General features: G+C 48.2%; 1 protein-coding gene across 4 annotated transcripts in view; it reads left to right on the forward strand.

Annotated features, from left to right (window-relative positions):
- ULK1 (unc-51 like autophagy activating kinase 1) overlaps positions 1 to 17,452 on the forward strand; it is an 85,268-nt gene that overhangs the window by 33,013 nt on the left and 34,803 nt on the right. For all 4 annotated transcript variants that reach the window (XM_075718155.1, XM_075718154.1, XM_075718156.1 and 1 more), the window contains 3 exons: positions 5,499 to 5,557; positions 10,095 to 10,177; positions 15,189 to 15,239. In XM_075718155.1, the coding sequence (XP_075574270.1) occupies positions 5,499 to 5,557; positions 10,095 to 10,177; positions 15,189 to 15,239 (193 nt within the window). The remainder of the gene's footprint in view (positions 1 to 5,498; positions 5,558 to 10,094; positions 10,178 to 15,188; positions 15,240 to 17,452) is intronic.

Consider the following 17,452-nt stretch of genomic DNA (forward strand, 5'->3'; position numbering starts at 1 on the left):
CTGGCGAAGCTGTCGTAAGGAGCTTTTTGTATTAAACGTGCCCATAAACAAAACAGTGAGATTGCCATAGGGCTGAGATTAATGGGATTCATAATCCCTATAAACAGATTTGCTGAGCGCTGTATTAATGTGGAATTGTTAATTTGCCTTGCCTAATAAGTGGTCTCCACTTGCACCTCTTCATTTCTGTTGCTGAGGACAAGACTTGAGCAGTGTGTTTCCTGGTCTTGCCGACCGGTACGGAGAAGTGCCTTGGGAATATACTGGTTTTCTCTTGTCCTTACCTGAGCCGAAAAGATTGGGACCCAGTGCCCACCATGAGGTGACGTAGGCTGTGTAGACAAGCGACAACCAGAAGCAAAACTGGAGGCAGAGAAGAAAAAGATTTATGCAAGGTCTAAAATATCTTCCAAAACCAATCTACTCCTTGTCAGATGATGTTTTAAATAGGATTAAATGACCTCAATCTCCTTTTTTTTCTTTTTTTTTTTTTTGGGGGGGGGGGGGTGGGGTGGGGTGTGGGGATCTCACTGGTGTTCCTGGTGGTTTCTGTTGTGTGACCCCTTTGAAAACTGGGCAGCTCTTGGTAAGGAGACACAGCCGAGCACATGCACTTTGTGTCAGAGCCCTCTCTGGCAGTGGGATGGGTCCCCTTGGACATCAGATCCTGCTAAGGACCGTGCAGCCTGGTTGTCTGCTGTCTGAGCCTTTGTGTGAAACTTCTCCTAGCTGCTTTACGGACGTGGCGCGCCGTGTCTGTGGGAGAGCGAGCTGGGGAGAAGCGACGAGAGAGGTAATGCAAGTTTTGCTGCTTGGTCTGGCAGCTCTGAAGGAGTTAACCTGCCTGCATATGTTCTCATCCCAGCTAGCTGCTAGGTGAAAAATTAATTTCTAAGCCTGGTGTGCCAAGTCCCCTGCTTTATTTCTGGGTTAATTCTGCCTGCATAAGTACTAGGATTATGTATCACTTGCAACAACTGCCATGTTGTGAAATGGGCCTTGGGGGAAGACTAGGGAAGGGAGGATTTTATACCCAGAATTTGAACTCCTGGTTTATTTGTTAGGCGGCTGCTCTTCTGTTCCCAAAGCTGTTCCTCTGGACTGCCCTGTGTCCATGGGGACAGGTATTCCTGGCGGCGGTAGGTTAGTCCGCTGAAATTGGGTGCTGTGATGGACTTGTCCCCCTGTACTCGGCGCTGGTGAGGCCGCACCTGGAATACTGTGTCCAGTTTTGGGCCCCTCACTACAAGAAAGACATTGAGGTGCTGGAGCGTGTTCAGAGGCGGGCAACGAAGCTGGTGAAGGGTCTGGAGAACAAGTCTTATGAGGAGCGGCTGAGGGAACTGGGGTTGTTTAGCCTGGAAAAGAGGAGGCTGAGGGGAGACCTTATCGCTCTCTACAACTACCTGAAAGGAGGGTGTAGTGAGGTGGGTGTTGGTCTCTTCTCCCAAGTAGCTAGCGATAGGACAAGAGGAAATGGGCTTAAGCTGCGCCAGGGGAGGTTTAGACTGGAAATTAGGAAAAATTTCTTTACGGAAAGGGTGGTCAGGCATTGGAACAGGCTGCCCAGAGAGGTGGTGGAGTCACCATCCCTGGAGGCGTTTAAAAAACGGGTAGATGTGGCACTTCGGGATATGGTTTAGTCTGGTCTACCCTTGATTAGTCTAGAGTGGGCTTGGTAGTGTAGGTTAATGGTTGGACTGGATGATCTTAAAGGTCTTTTCCAACCTAGATGATTCTATGATTCTATGATTCTATGACTTGTTGCTGTAGACAGTGAGCCATGTCGTTGGCTTTTGGCCCAGCGCTTGTGGGTCTGATCCTGCTCTGTTGGGAGCAGAGAGAAAAACATCCATAAAAAGAAAAAGGTTTAGGGTTTTTTTTTGTTTGTTTGTTTGCTTGTTTGTGTTCTGGTCCTTGTGCTTTCAGGATCCCCTGAATGCCCACCACTTAGTTGTGGGAGTCTTAAAATATCAACTGTTAAGGCTGCACAAGCAGAAGGTATTTGCAGGTTGTTTTCAAGCTTTTTCCTAGAACTACTGAGCCAGAAACATCATTACTTATTTCTTTTTTTTTTTTTCTTTCTAACACATCTGAATCCCTTCTCTGCACCTCCAAATCCTCAGGAATCCCAAAGGAAAGGATTCGAACAAAAGAGCAGATAGCGTGCACCTGCTATGGAGTGTTGACTAGACAGTGCTGCTCACTGAGCGTGTGAATGTCTCTGGCCCTCTTCTGACTGAGCGCTGGGCTTTTGCATCCACCCTTTCCCCAAGCGCAACAAATCCAGTGCTGAGTGCTTTTTGGAAACACCACCCTGCGTGCTTTTCGCGTGCGATTCGCTTGCAGGCAGCCAGCACCCAGTGGGATTTGGCAGGGTTACACGGAATGCCTTTGTTGGCTCAACATATTTCCACTGCTGCTCAGGACAAAGTAACAAGAGTGGCAGGATTGAATTTGTCCAATTGTCTTTATATATAGAAAGGACAGACAAAACCAGAGACAGTCACACTAATGCAGCTGCTCCGTAGTAACATGAGAGGGGGAACAAGGGCGTGAATTGGCCTTGCTGGTGTCTCCTGTTCTTGGGGAAAACTGAGCTGGCTGTTCTGCATCCCTGTTTCTGAGCCACGGATGCTGTCCTACAGGTAGCAGCTGGCTCTGTGTACCTTGAATGGCCTAGTTGTTAGGTGCCTAAAATGTGCTTTTTCTGGTGCTTTCCTTGGGTAGGGTGTATCTACCTGGAAGGTAGACTTGAAATTAAGCTCTTGGCTTCTTAGAAGAAGGAATTCAAATGGCATTTTTAGGGTCTTACAAACACTTCTGCATTTTTTCCATGATTCTCAGAGAAGCACTATTTATTGAAAGAAGAGGTGAGCAAAGTGACTGAAGGTACCAGTGCTTCATGAAATGGATGCTAACAGCAGGAGAGCGGTGGGCACGTTACTGGGAGCCTGCTGCTAGGAGCAGAACTGCGTGACTTAGTTGATGAATACTGAAGTTAGGTGAAGATGTAGTTGGTGTTACCAAATTAATGGTGATCCACAGCTGTCTGTGCTGGGCGCTCACTAAAATGACTCTATCCCAGCCACCAAGCCAGGAAATATGAAATTACTACTCTCCCCTTAATTGCTTTAGCGTGGACTTGGTAGTGTTAGGTTAATGGTTGGACTGGATGATCTTAAAGGGCTTTTCCAACCTAAACGATTCTCTGATTCTATTCCCCAGCAGGCAGCTGCCTATATCAGAGCCCAGCCTTGAATTGTGGGCTCTTGAGGAGAGCCCTGGTGAGGAAGCGTGGTCTGGGTGGGTAGGAGCCTGACCCCCTGGATATGGTCCTTGCAGAACAAGTGAGAATTGTACTGAGACAGCAGAACATGGAGAAACAACAGCCCTACAGGGAGGGACGTCTCTTTAATTTGTACGAAGAGGAGGGGAACTTCACTGAGGATTTTTGTTTCTATCCAAGCTAGTGCTTAGAAACCCTCTCTAATGAACTGGGCTTTGCATGTGTGCTGCTTTTAATATACTCTGTCCTTATCGCCAGGAAAATTTCTGACAAAACAGTGTTTGAAACGGATCAGAGCTTCATTGTCTTTGTGAAACAATTGAGTTGTTGCGACGGGAAATGAACAGAGCAAACAGCCAAGGCTTGTATCTCTCTGATGTGAGCAAGCACCGCGCTTCCCTGCAGCGGGGTTCTGTTCCTCCTTGGATGTTACGTCTGTTGGGCGTATTTTTCATCACGCAGAGCGTTGTGGCCAAGCCGTTCGGTGCAGCGTGTAAGCTTGCTTGCCTCGCTGAAGTTTGCCAAATATTACAAATCTAACTACAGGGCAAGATCTGCGGGGGGGGGAAGGTGTAGAATGGAGTTTTACTGAACCAAATCAAATTGAGCGGCAGCGATTGGCAATTTTGATGCAGTTTAGCATCTATGTAATGAGGTGCTTTGCTGAATAACATTAATTTTAATGGTTTCTGAAGAAGATATTTTTGCACCTCATGTTTGGGTCCCTTCTGTGTCCGTGAACAGCAAAGGATGTGTTACTGCAGAAAGGAGAACCAGGAAATCTTTCTTATTTCCTTCTTTTACGAATCCAGTAACTCTTATTGGTACAAATTGATAGGAGAGCTGTGAAGCTTGGGTTGCTAAGACTATGCAAGAAATACTGTTCTGATCACTACTACACGAGTCTATTGATATTAGCAGCTTTTAAGACTCTCCCTTTGGCTTCTTTTGAGGTGTTGTCCTGAGCTCTCACAGTTATCCTTAATTTTCATCCTCAGCCAGAGGGAGTAGGTGATGTTGAAACAGCATCTTATGCGGCTGCTTTTGCAGCCAGGCTGTCGTAGTGGTATTTTGATGGCCATCTGCAGATTGGCTTGTCTGATTTGCCGTTTTAAGCATCTTAATTGACCTTAAATGCTTCTAATTTAGAAATGGAAGTAGGTGGAAGGCTCGAGGGTTTTTTGAGCCTGCCCTGAACATCAGGAGAAGCTGCCTGTTGCCTCCTTGTTCACGCTTTCCTACACACTCTGCTGCACCAATAATTGATTGCAGATTAATCTCTCTGATCTTCCTTCCCTGTTTATATGTGCCTCCATGTCTGTGTCATGCCAGCCAGCCTGCTCTGCCTTTAATAAAGAGACTTTGCCTGAGCAGAAGAGCTTGAGACACTAGGGTTAATTTACTGGCCTGTATTATTCATTGCATAAAAACAAATGGAGAAATGACGTTAGGAGAGTTTTATGTGTCTGCTTCTGTACTGGTGATTTTATTTTTAACTTCAGCCGTAAATCTCTTGTGCCCAGCCCCTTTTTATTGTGGTGGTTTGTTTTTGGTTTTGGTTTGTGTGTGTGTGGGGGGTTTTTTTGGTTTTTTTTTTTTTGTTTTTTTTTAAAATCCCATCTCTCAGAATTTGGGATCTTGTCGTCAACATCTCCAGTAGTTGTGTATATTACTGCACAAATAGGAGCTGTGGCTTGAGACCTTCTGCCTTCCTGGATCTAAAGTAGAAAATCCCAATTCAGTTGCCGTTTCCCCATGTTCCTGGTCTCTTCACAGATCCCTTGCCCATGTCAGGCTCCCTGCCCCTTTTGTAAATGCCCTGCAGCACTAATCCGTGTTCTCAGCGGGAGCTGCCATTCATCATTTGGGACTCCTCACGTCTGCATTATTTAGCCTCCTGGGTGAGGCTGTTAGGCCAGCTCAGACCTGAGCATCAGAGCCCACTGCAATGAAGCTCAGCCCTTGGAAGGGGGAGAGCAGGAGAAAACCAGGTCACGGACAAAAAGGCAGCGGGCTGCAATACTGTATTTTCGCTCTGGCACAGCGCTGGCTTTTGGATGTAAAGCAAGCTGCAGGTTCTCATTGTCTGTGCTGGTTCAGCAATTGAAAAGTGCCTCTCTGCTCTTCAGAATAGGTGTGAAATAGAAATGCTAATCCCCTTCCTTCATTGTCAACTGCTTCATGCACTGGTTTTCTTTCTCCTCTGCAGGCCAGCAGCCCACAGGATCTTCGTCTCTTCTATGAGAAAAACAAGATGCTGATGCCGAAGTAAGCATTTTTCCAGTGTCACCGCTTGCATGCACTTGTTTACTCTGTATTTATACCTGTCCTCGCATGCTCCTGGCTTGTCACTCAGGGAGGCCACTGTAAAATATTTGGCCACCGGCCTTCCCCCATTCCTTAAACCAGCAGTGATGTGGCCCAGAGAAAGTCAGGCAGCAGCAGGTTGCTAGAGTTGGTGTTCTCTCTTTCTGCGGATACTGCTTCTCTCCTACATTGCAAAAATTCAGGAGCGTTAGTGATTTCAGGAGCCGGCTAGTGGTCCTGTCCCTCCCCCCCCAGTGTATGGCTTCCCTGAGGCTGGGAGCCTTGGGGGGAAAAAAATCACGGCAATTCTTGAATCGTGCGAGCAGCCAAACTGCAGCCTCTCCTCTAACCTGCCCTACCTGACTGCAGATCACATTCCCATGTCTCACGTGTCAGGACAGCAACTGCTTGTGTCCATTCCGCTACCAGGAGGAAATATTATAACCTCGATGGAAATAGACACTGCTGCAGTTTCCAAGGGGAAGATAACTGCTTTCGTCCCACCGGGGTGTACGTTACCTAGTGAAGCATCGAGCTGCCACTCAGCACTGTGATTTGTCAGTGTATTTTGGTTTTGTTGCTGTGGTCTTTCCTTTTGATCTCTGAGCTCTAAAAGCAGAACCTCATGCCTGCTCTTAAAACCTTAGCTTGGTATAGAGGCAGGACTGAAGTTCTAAGTTTATACATCCAAAAATTGGAAGGTTTTTTTTTTTTTTTTTAACCAGAAAGCTAGTTTCCGTTTGGCAGAGCTGCTAATGTAGCCACATATACTGTATGTGGATTTTTTTTTTTTCCCTTATCAGTTTAGATGGCTCCAAGAGATAGCAGAAGGAACTGTCAAGAAGCTAGAGTTCTTACCAATGACTTGCTCTATGCATTTAACTTCCCTTCAAGTACTTCCTTTTTTGACTTGGGGAGAAGGGGCAAATTTCTACCAGCATTAAATATGGGGCATCTGCATGCTCTTCTGGACTGAACCAGAGGGTGTGATGGAGTGAAACACCCAAACAAAACAATTCAAAGCAAAACCGCTGCCACATAGTTGGAGACGAAGAGTCTGTGCGAGCAGTAGAGCTTCTGTTTCCCCTACACAGCCTAAAACATGGCTGCTTCCCTTTGAGGTAGTCCCTTTTACTAAGAGAGAAATTAATCCCTACAACTAATGAGCTTCCTTGTGTTGATCACGCTGCCTGGCTGCTGCTTTGGCTCGTGGGGCGTGCAGTAGGAGGCAGGCGAGGGGAGAAATGAAACTCGGCTCGGTTAGAGGAGAGCATGCCTGTTCTTGTAGGGATTAGCCCTTCTCCTTTGTTGGGAGTCCTCGGTACGCACTCTGCCTCTGCCATTTTCACTCCTCTCTGCTTTTTTAACTGCCAAATTCCTCCGAACTTTAGATCCGAGCCCATTGTTTTCTTGCACTGTAGAAGTCTGAGCCGAAGCGGCCTTTGCGTAAATGCCGGTTCCCTGCTTTCCAAAGTCAGTTTGTCTCTTGAACATGAGCCGCAATCTGTGCTATTTCCTGAGTAAACACGAATAAACTGCCTCCGCCAGCCCTGCCAACACAGGATGAAACACGAAGCCACCCCAGAGACCTGCTTCTCGGGCTGCAGCAGTGCCAGGATTTGGTTTTTTTCCTTGGGGCTAAGGCTGGCTGGCACCCACCTCCCCGGCATCGCCATGGAAAGTGGTGTGTTTTGGCTTGGGAACGGGGTGGGGCAGAAAAAGCTCATTAAATGCTCACCAGCGGTCTCTGCCTGCCGGGCCGGTGCTGGTGCTGACGGGTGAAATGCCGTTCTGAGGTGGGGAGCCCGTGTCGGCAGGAACAAGCCTAAAGGCCTCACAATTTTAATAGCGCTGATCTAAATGGCTAACATTCGTGGTGCTGATTTGCTTGGCAAAGTAGATGCTAGATCATGGCGGGGGGGAAGGAGGCAGTTCTGTTGCTTAGATTTAAAAAGATGGCCTTGGAAAATAATGCTGTAGGGTAGCGTAGCAAAGCTTGACGTTTTAGATGTGCGAGATAAGAGGAGGCAAACAGGCTGTGAATCGGCACCGTCTTCAGTCTGTGTTGTGACATCTGAGGTCTGCTACTTGACCTTCCGGTTTCTTGGCTTTAAAACCATACAAAAGCTAGAGTCGTTGCTGGGAAATAGACTCTTTTTTGGATAAGAGCTTTACGTGTCATGGCTAAATAAATTATGACCATAACACCGGAGGACTGCAGGTCTCCAGCACTAATGTATTTTTCAGGAGACTCTGCTAGCTGTGGTATCTTGGGTTATTCTGTTTCACAGTGTGCTTTTAAGGCACATCTTTTTTGACAAGAGGGTGGGTTTTTTTTTTTTTTTTTTCTTGGCTCAAACTGATTCCCAATTTAACTGCATGCCTTCTGGAGTCCTGGTGGCCTCTTCCTTTCTCGGCCTGGGAAGGTGCATGAATCCGTTCTAGAGTCAGGGATGGAAAAGCAGCTCCTCCAGTACAAACAAGGATGAGGGATGCTTGCCATCATCCTGTTCTAGGAATCGCTGGGCTCAAATTCCTGTGCCAGCAAGGCCTAGGGCTTCACTGAAAAATAACCGGGTAGTACTGAAACCTATAAATACACGCCTTGCCTCACATCTCTAGTTTCACTGAACAAGAGTCTGTTGGTGCTAGCTAGCACCTCTTCCCCGCCCGCCGCCTAGTATTTTTGTCCCAGCTTCTTTTTTTATCCTGTCTGTGTCAGGGGTAGAGGCGGTGGAAATGGTGCAGGAAGGATTGTTTTTCCCAGCATCAGTCGGGCTTGGCTTCAGGGCGGTGAGCGATGCCAGCCCGGCGAAGCGGAGCCCTGCCACGTGCTGTGCTACTGAGCAGGCTTGGGCTCCGCGCGGTTAAAATTACTGTGCTGAGCACGCATGCCGTTACCTCAGCTGACCCACGCACGGGGAGAGGGGAAAGCCTGGCAGACCGTGGGGGCCACGCTGGCCACAGCCGCGATAAACAGAGTCGATACTGGACGGAGCTGGAGCCACCGACGCTTTGCTGGGAGAGCTCCGCTCTGGCTGCGGGCAGGCCCTGGCTGCTACAGCCCCCAGCACCGCTTCTGGGCCCGGAGGAAAGTCAGCAGAGCTGAATCCACTTATGCAAGAGCTGAACTCTGCTTTCCCTGCCTTAATCCGTTCATTTGTTCCCTGCTTCTCGCAACCTACCGGGGTTGTGAAGAGCTGCCCTGGCCTCTCCCCCATCTGCTTGTGGGGTGAGGGAGAGCGCAATGATTTACCAGCTGCTTTGTGCGGCAGCGGCCATCAAAAAGAGTAGAATCATAGAATCGTTTAGGTTGGAAAAGACCTTTAAGATCATCCAGTCCAGCCATTAACCTACACTACCAAGTCTACTGTAAGCTAATCAAGGGTAGACTAGACTAAACCGTGTCCCAAAGTGCCACCTCTGCCTGTTTTTTGAACCCCTCCAGAGATGGGGACTCCACCACCTCTCTGGGCAGCCTGTTCCAATGCTTGACCACCCTTTCCGTAAAGAAATTTTTCCTAATTTCCAACCTAAACCTCCCCTGGCGCAGCTTGAGCCCATTTCTTCTCATCCTATCGCTAAGTACTTGGGAGAAGAGCCCAACACCCCCTCCCTGCCCCCTCCTGTCAGGCAGCTGTAGAGAGCGATGAGGTCTCCCCTCAGCCTCCTCTTCTCCAGGCTGAACACCCCCAGCTCCCCCAGCCGCTCCCCACCAGCCCTGTGCTCCAGACCCTGCCCCAGCTCCGCTGCCCTTCTCTGGACACGCTCCAGCACCCCAATGTCCTTCTTGTGCTGAGGGGCCCAAAACTGGACACAGCATTCCAGGTGCGGCCTCCCCAGCGCCGAGCACAGGGGCACAATCCCCTCCAGCTATACTGGAAAGTGGGCTAATAGCTGCACTAATTTTAACTCACTCGGGTGGCAGTTGCTCACATCCTAGTGGCCTTTGATTAATAAGTGCCGTATATCAAGGAAGCAAATAGACAGAGGTCGCTTGCTAGTCTTCCGTAAGCTGCGTTGGAAACGAAATGCCTTAATAAAATGGTAGTGATTGGTGATACGTTTCACCAGCGATGTCTTAATTGGAAGCTTCCCCTTGGTAACTGCTTCATTTTAACGACCTCCTTATTCCCAGTGGAGCAAGTAGAAGAGATTTTTATTATCGTGTGCAAAATATTGTGTGTGTGGAGTGGACTTAGCTGAGAACCAGAGGGATGACATTGGGACCGCTGGAAGGGAAGGATCTGCAGGTGCTCGTGGGAGAGGCCGCTGCAGCTGGATTAGCTGTGGCCTTAACAATGACAACGGGGAGTAAAAGCCAGAGAGATGCAAATAGAGATGTTCCTGTTCAGCCCCTCTCCAGTGAGCTCCTCTTATGTTCCTAGCCCAGCAGGCACAAAGCAAGTTTGCATTTGCAGGTTGCCTGCCTGAATATGTAAAAGCAGTTGAAGCGGACCGCAAGTCTCTCTTATTTTCCTTTTGTTTTCAATCCTAGCATCCCCAGGGAGACATCAAGCCACCTGAGGCAGCTGCTGCTGGGCCTTTTGCAGCGTAATCATAAGGACCGCATGGACTTTGGTAAGACCTCCTTCCAGTTGCAGTTCTGCTGCCTGTCTGTGTTGTCTTTTGTGCCTTGGTGTTGCACAAACCGCCATACTTTTGGCTGGTGCTAGGAGAAGCATCCAGACACCTGGGTTTCACCTGTGCTTGGAAGATTGTGTAGCCTTGGGTTTTTTAGTATATGTGCTGGAAAGGTCAGCGCTGATTCCACTACAGTTTTGTAAACCCAGAGATTTCGCGCACCTTCAGCAAATGTTTCTTATTTGCGTTCCCTCTCCTGGCTTCTGCTTTTATAATCTCTGAACTTCTATCGTGTTAAGTGAAACACCTATCTCGTGCATCCGTGTTCTTTCTCTTTGTCATAGTTCCTTCCCAAAGCTGCAAGCTGCACCCGTTTAATGAACAATTCAGTCAATACTCTCCCTTTCTCAGGGTATGCAGTGATCCGAGCCAGGAGCTGCTTGCCGAGCCTTTGCTCCTTCTCCAGGTTTCTGTGGAAGGATGCCTTGGGTTCTCATCAGCGCTCAAGCTGGCAGTCTCTTGGCTCTTCCTGTAGACCTGTGTGTCTCAGTCTCCTGACTTGGCTGGCATGAAGATTTCTTTTTTTCTTTTTTTTTTTTGATGTCTTAATTCCTTCTAAACTGAGAACAATCATTATGTGCCAGGCAGTTCTGGGTTTGGCAGCCTCTTCCAGATGTGTCTAGCTGAGCCAAAAGGTCTGAAGAACCTCTCTAGTGAAGCCATGCCCTAGAGGAAAGCAGGCAGAGGTGGAACCTTTCCTAGAGCGCCTGAAAGGACCAGGTCATCTAAAGGCAACTCTGTGCTCTTTTATTCTTCTCTGTACCTCTCCTTTCCCCTTGGGCAAAGATAGTCTAGACCTGTCTCGGGTAAAAACCGGGGTGTGAATACTCTCCCTCACCAAGGAAGTTGGTCCTGGTGGTGCGTCTCCTCCGAGTGCAGAGGAGAACAGCGGGGAGCAGCTTTGCTTCCACGGGCTGGTGCTGCTGGTGGAAAGGGTAAGTTTGCCCCTCAGGCCGCTATGTTTGAATAAGGTTTGGTGCCGGGCAAGCCTGTTCGAGTGGTTTTCCTGAAACAAGGCTGCGGGGCCAAAGCCCACGGATTTGTGTTAAGAATCAGGTGGGCAGTATCACGGCAAGTCATAGAGCTTTCTGCTTTTTGCACAGACATTACCTTTTTTACCTGAAAATAGCATGCTGCTGTGTGTTTTCAGGATATTGCTTTTTAGTCATGCTTGGGGTAAAAGGGTTTGATATTTTTGTCTTTTGGGGGTTGGTTTTCTGTCGTTTTTTTGTTGCTTATCTGCTCAGGCGGATTGTCTCCTGCTAAGCAGCATATGCTAGTTGATGAAGAGAAATTGTTTTGCAGCCTCTGTTACTCGTTTGGATTAAGAGAGACTGGGAAAGCCTTTCTGGGGACAGTGTCACCTGGGTGAAGCAAGCGTGTGGATTAACAGAGGCTGCTCGTAATTTCCAGTGCTGAATGTAAAGAGCTACTGATTACTAGGGTGCAGCAGTGAGAAAATAAGCCTTTTGAAAAGGGAGTTGTTGAAGCTGCTGACAGGCTGACTTGGATATAAGCGCCTCTCGGTGTAATATAGATATAAGCACCCTGCTGATCTTCTGTCTGGGCTGTGGAGCTCTACCTCTTCTATCATGCTGCTGTGCGTTTCAGAAGAAAATATCTTCGAGGTTCCTGTTTCCCTGCTGCCAGAAATTGAGTCTGGTAAACCTTTTTAGCCCCGCTATAAGCTGGTTTTGTACCTCTTGGGAGTAGACTGCGCGAGTCAGTGTCTAACACTTGGAAATGTGAGATAATACACTTTGATTTCACTCGGGACAACAGTTACAGCACATCTTGCTGCATTGAGATTGTTGCCTGCCCTTAATCACATGCGGGATCCTTTTCTCTACAAATTGGCATGTTCTTGTAAGATGTAATTGTTTCTCAGGGAGGGTTTGTGAATATGTTCTATACAGAAGCCTATATGCGAGATAGTCCTTGTGCTTTATAGAAGGCAGATCTCAATGGCTGTGTGGCATCCCATGCCATATTAGAATCATAGAATCATTTAGGTTGGAAAAGACCTTTAAGATCACCCAGTCCAACCATTAACCTACACTACCAAGTCCACACTAAACCAATCAAGGGTAGACTAGACTAAACCATGTCCCGAAGTGCCACATCTGCCCGTTTTTTGAACACTTCCAGGGATGGGGACTCCCCCACCTCTCTGGGCAGCCTGTTCCAATGCTTGACCACCCTTTCCGTAAAGAAATTTTTCCTAATTTCCAACCTAAACCTCCCCTGGCGCAGCTTGAGCCCATTCCCTCTCGTCCTATCACTAACTACTTGGGAGAAGAGACCAACAGCCACCTCGCTACAGCCTCCTTTCATATTAGATATTAGAATATCTCCCGTCAGTTGAGAGGAAAGCGCATACCAGAGCCATGATTTATTTAGACTGATACACTTCCACAGCACCCAGTTTTATTTCTGGTCTCACCCACCTCTGCCTCCCCTCCTCTGACTCCCTGCCGAAGCATCTGAGCTTCCTCCGTGCTTGACACAACTGTTTTCCTTTCCCTGCTGTCTGCTGGTGCTCGGTCTTCAGCTCCTCTATATTCCTGGAGGCTAGGAGACTACACTTACTGAATGGCCTCTTCTTCCTTTCCTCAGAGTGTCAGCTCAGGAGACCTCCCGATGATGCCCCTTGCCCAAATAGTAGCAACAGTGAAATGAGAGCACTTCCCTGTGCCCAGCTATCGTCCTGTTTTCAGTGCTGTCTGTGGCCGGCTGTGGACAAACTGTTAATGTCCCACAGCTCCAGATCCTGTCTGAGGCAAATCTCGCCCTTACCTTAGATGGCTCCTAGTAGATAGCTGCTTTGTCCTCCTGCTTGCTAACTAACCGTAGGCTGCTCTCTTCACCTATGCTATTTATAAAAAGTCTACTTTGGCTGATGGTCGGTGCCTTTGTTCACTGTTCCTTTACCCTCCTGCGCTCTGTAAGGTGAAGATTCCCATGTGCTCCTGGGTTGGGGATGATTCCTGAGCCACCCTCCCCAGAGGAGCGGGGTGTCCTGCTGCTCCTCGTTCCCCGAGGCCCTCGGTATTCCGCCTGGAGATGTGCGCGGTGCCCTCCGGAGCTCCCCGACTTCACACAGCAGCAATACCTAAGCTTGAAACTTCAGTTACGTGTTGTGCATCTCAGCTGCTCTTCTACCAGGAACTGATGGTCTTTGCAATCTCAAGATTATCTAGAGGAAAGCCAGGAGGGTTTCATGTTGCAAGCTTCCTGCTGATGATTACAAGCAGGGTTGTTAAATTTTGCTTTGCAAGCACAACTAATAAGCAGTTTGGAGGGAGGAGGGGGAAAAGTGAAAGAAATGGTCATTTCCACCCCCTCAGTTGAATCAGCTCAGCCGAGGGATGGTACCCTCTAGAGGAGCAGGCGAAAGAAGCAGCAGGAAACTCCAGCAGCTAGGCAGCTCCTGGCAGGATAGGGATGTTCTCCATCCACAGCAGATCTAATCGGTGAGATTCCAGCTTTCCCTGCCAGAGATTTCCATCGCTTCTGTTGTGCTGAGCTCCAGACCGGTGCACTCTGGCTGCAGGACCCTGGCGTGGCACTAGCAAGGAGGGGCTGGGGAGAGAGGGATTGTTTAAGTTTAAAAAGCAGACAAACAAAAAACCCAGTCGCTACTTTCTGGAAAGCCAAAGAGGAGCTGTTTACAGAAAGCAGAAGTTTGTAAACCTTGGGTGTTGCAACAGGAAATCCATACTGGGAAAACAAGTTGAGCTGCCTGCAGCTAGCCAAATAATCAGTGCTGGTCCGTGACTAAGGCTCCTGAAAGGCTGCGTTGCTGATGGCGATAGGAGAGGACTTGGCGCAGAGCTGCAGTGGATCAGAGGTGGAAGAGTCAGGGGTGGCTACTTGTGAGGACAGGCAAACATGGAGAAGGTCTCCAGCAAGCCAGGACAGAAGCTTTTCTGGCCTGGATCTGAAGAATATCCTCCCGTAATGAGTGAGGAAAGCAGCAGTTGTGTCTGCTGTGAAAGGAAGGAGGTTCTGGGCTGTAGTTCTGTGGTGGCCTTTTAGAAAATGCATTTCTGCCTTCAGTGCGCGATGGGTTCGGGTCCGTGTGCGATGGAAGATCGTTCAGTGGAAGTCCCTCTGTCCATCATTCCTCTTCTGTGGAGTGAGTGGCAGTGCGGTGTGATAAATACAGCTCCCCTGGATCCCTGCAATTAGCGTGACTTACAATCCTGATCAGCCAGGGACTTTGTCTTTTAGTGCTACTTTGTGCCTTAGGATTTCTCCCTTCTTGCTCATAAAAGCTTTTGATGCACATGCACAGACGTGGCCGTGCCAGGTCTCGACGTAGTCACGCTACCTGGCCCTCAATAACCGATTCCTGTTCCTACAAGTGTAAGAGCTGTTGCAAGACGGAGGAGCATTAACAATTAATTTCACGTATTCTCCCCAGTAGCCCAGGGTTGTAGCTTGCAGCAAAACCTTACTAAGTTCTTTAATGCCCTGTGAGGAAGGAAAATCCATTGGTTCTGGTGGTGAGTCCCAAGGTACAAATCCTCATGTCCTTTGGTTGTGCTTTTGGCAAAGATTTTTTTTTTTTCCTTCCTTTCTTCACTCATGTAATGGCCCCAGCTGATTTTGCAGAGGTGGCTGGTAGCGGAGGAGCCACTATTTTGTTGGTTTGGGTTTTTGGGGTTGTTTTTTTCTTCCCCTTCATACTTATATAGCAATCCCTAGCTCTAAATAACTTCCCATCCTTTTTTTCGTGAATAGATCCTGCATCCAGTCCCCAGTCTGCATTCTTGACCAGTACTATATGCAACCACAGTCAGTCAACTTCCATGGCTGACTAGATTGCATGGAAAAATCACTGTAAAATACTGTAACTTGCTATGCTTTAACTGCTTTATAAACTTCTTACAGTCATTTCCTTTCACTGAGTCATTGTTCTTGATTTTTTTTTTTTTTTTCCCAGATGAATTTTTCCATCACCCATTCTTGGATGCAAGTGCCTCTATGAAAAAATGTAAGTGTTGCATTTTTGATTATAAGTCTTTTTGAACTATGACATGACTTCCTTTGCTGTTAGTTCAAAAGGAAAGAAAAAAGACTGCTTTATGTTTTCTTAGTTATTTAGGCAGGGATTCAGCATTTGTTACTGTGTCATGTCCGGATTTTGCCATCAAAATGTATTTAATTTTGCTGAGTTATCTTCAAAGGGATGATTAGGGGGCTATTTAGAAACCTAAAGTAGAAGTAAATGTAGCTTTGCAATATACTCAGCTGCTTTGTATGAAGTGGTTGGCCAGTGGGGATGCTTGTAGGTAAACAGGATTATGCAGCATGATCTTGCTTTTCATCCACATCTGTAGGACAATTCAGGATAACGAGGGGTAGAAATGGGCACTCTTGTCCCTGCTTGCCAGGTGGTACCTTAGGTTGGCTGTGCCAAAAGGCAGGCTCTGGTTGCCAAATCTTGTTTCAGCATTTACCTCTAAATTCTTGATAGATCTTGCTTGAGAAGGGTTAAATTTGGGTGCTCTGTGAGAACCGGCCAAAACAAAGACTTCCATTGAAAGTTCATTTTTTCCTCTTGAAAATTTCCAACTACCTGTACTATGATTCAGAGGTATGTCCTTTCATAACCAACCAGTTGAGAACTGCTTCTGTTGTATGGGATATGATAGTCCTCTGGCCAAGAGACTTGGTTTAGTGGAATTGTGTATGGTTGTCGTCTTCTGGAAGGATCCTCCTGGGCCTTTACTCTCCTGAGTCAATGATAGAGCCAAGAATTTTCATCAGTGACTGATCTGGGGTGCTCAATGCAAGGGCTGGAAGTTTTGGAGGAAGCATGTCCAATGCTTTCTGAACACGGAGCCCGTCTTGGATGGATGCCATGGGTGGACGCCCCTTGTCTGATGTCCACCTCACTCCTGACAGTCTCTTGCTTTCCTGGTTCCAGAGCAGGACTTCTCAGTTGTTCCTGATACAGATTTTAACTGTGTACTTAGGTGACCGTCCTGCGGGCAAGAAAAGACGCTTCTGGTTTAGGGGAATTTGCAAGCCAACCAGGCCCCTGTCGCCATCTGCGCCGGCAAGATGTGGGGCAAGTCCTGTGAAGCAGCACTGCTCCGTGGGCAGGAAAGGACTCTGCCTGCGTAGGACTGCTCCTAAGCCAGCTCAGCTCTCGGCACCTGCTACGCCACTGCCGTGTGGGAAAAGCCCTTCAAAGGCCAATTCCCCTGTAGGCAGAGGACCACCCTCTTGGGACGTTCTTGCATGCCCACCAGCTCATCTCTTGCCTCCGACAGTTCCGTTGCTTTATTGGCCAGGGGAACAGAAAACCCCCTGCAAACACGAGAGGGTTCTCCTGACTTGGCCTCAGTTTCCGACTTCGGGGCATTTGCTGTGCAGAAACCAGAGGCAGCATTATGAGCAGGGGACTGTAGCTCAGCCTTTGCCCCCGGCTGTGCCAAAACTAACGGTGTGGGGTCAAGGCCCAATAAAAAGAGCACCTTTACAGGCAGGTAAGGACTATACGAACTCCAGACCTCTCTGCTGCCCTGCTGGCCCTCACCTCTGGGTGCATGTCCACAGCCTGGAGTCCCCTCCAGGTAGGAGAGACTGCTACTGGTTTTGAAGAGATGAGGGGAGAAAAATCTCCCCATTGCTGGAGGTCTTCAAGTGTTTGCACAGAAATCTGCTAGTGGAGAAGATGGTTCTTGTAGCCTGCTGTGGAGGTCTTTGCTACTGCCAGGTGGCAGTGATGGATGAAGGCCCCTGGGAAGTGCAGTGAAGAGCCTGGATGGGAAAGGCTGCATGTGGGAATGGTGGTCCTTTTGATTTCTGAATAGGTGAGGGAAGAGCCAGTGTGCCAGCAAAGGTCAGGGTTACGGTGATCTCAATAAGGAAAACTCACCGGAGATGTATGGAACGCTGCTTAACATGGTAGCATGCTTAACATTTGCACAGATTTAGCTGAAGTAGATGACTGAGCACCTGCAACCTTGCTAGCTCCCCTGGCTTTGCGTGCAGAGCTAAGATGAGTCCTAAAGTTTATCGTGCTACTTCATCTCAACATGTGGCTCAGCATCGTGAGCGTAGGAAGTATGGAAGAGGAGAAGAGATACGGCTGCATCTGAATCGTGATGGTCGTGCTCAGACTGAACTAGAGTCTTCAGGCCTGCAGTGGAGAACTGAGGGGAGGAACAGGGTGTCCTCGTGTTTGTTCTCCCTGGG

Source organism: Pelecanus crispus, chromosome 11 (genome assembly GCF_030463565.1).
Source record: "Pelecanus crispus isolate bPelCri1 chromosome 11, bPelCri1.pri, whole genome shotgun sequence".
Taxonomy (NCBI): domain Eukaryota; kingdom Metazoa; phylum Chordata; class Aves; order Pelecaniformes; family Pelecanidae; genus Pelecanus; species Pelecanus crispus.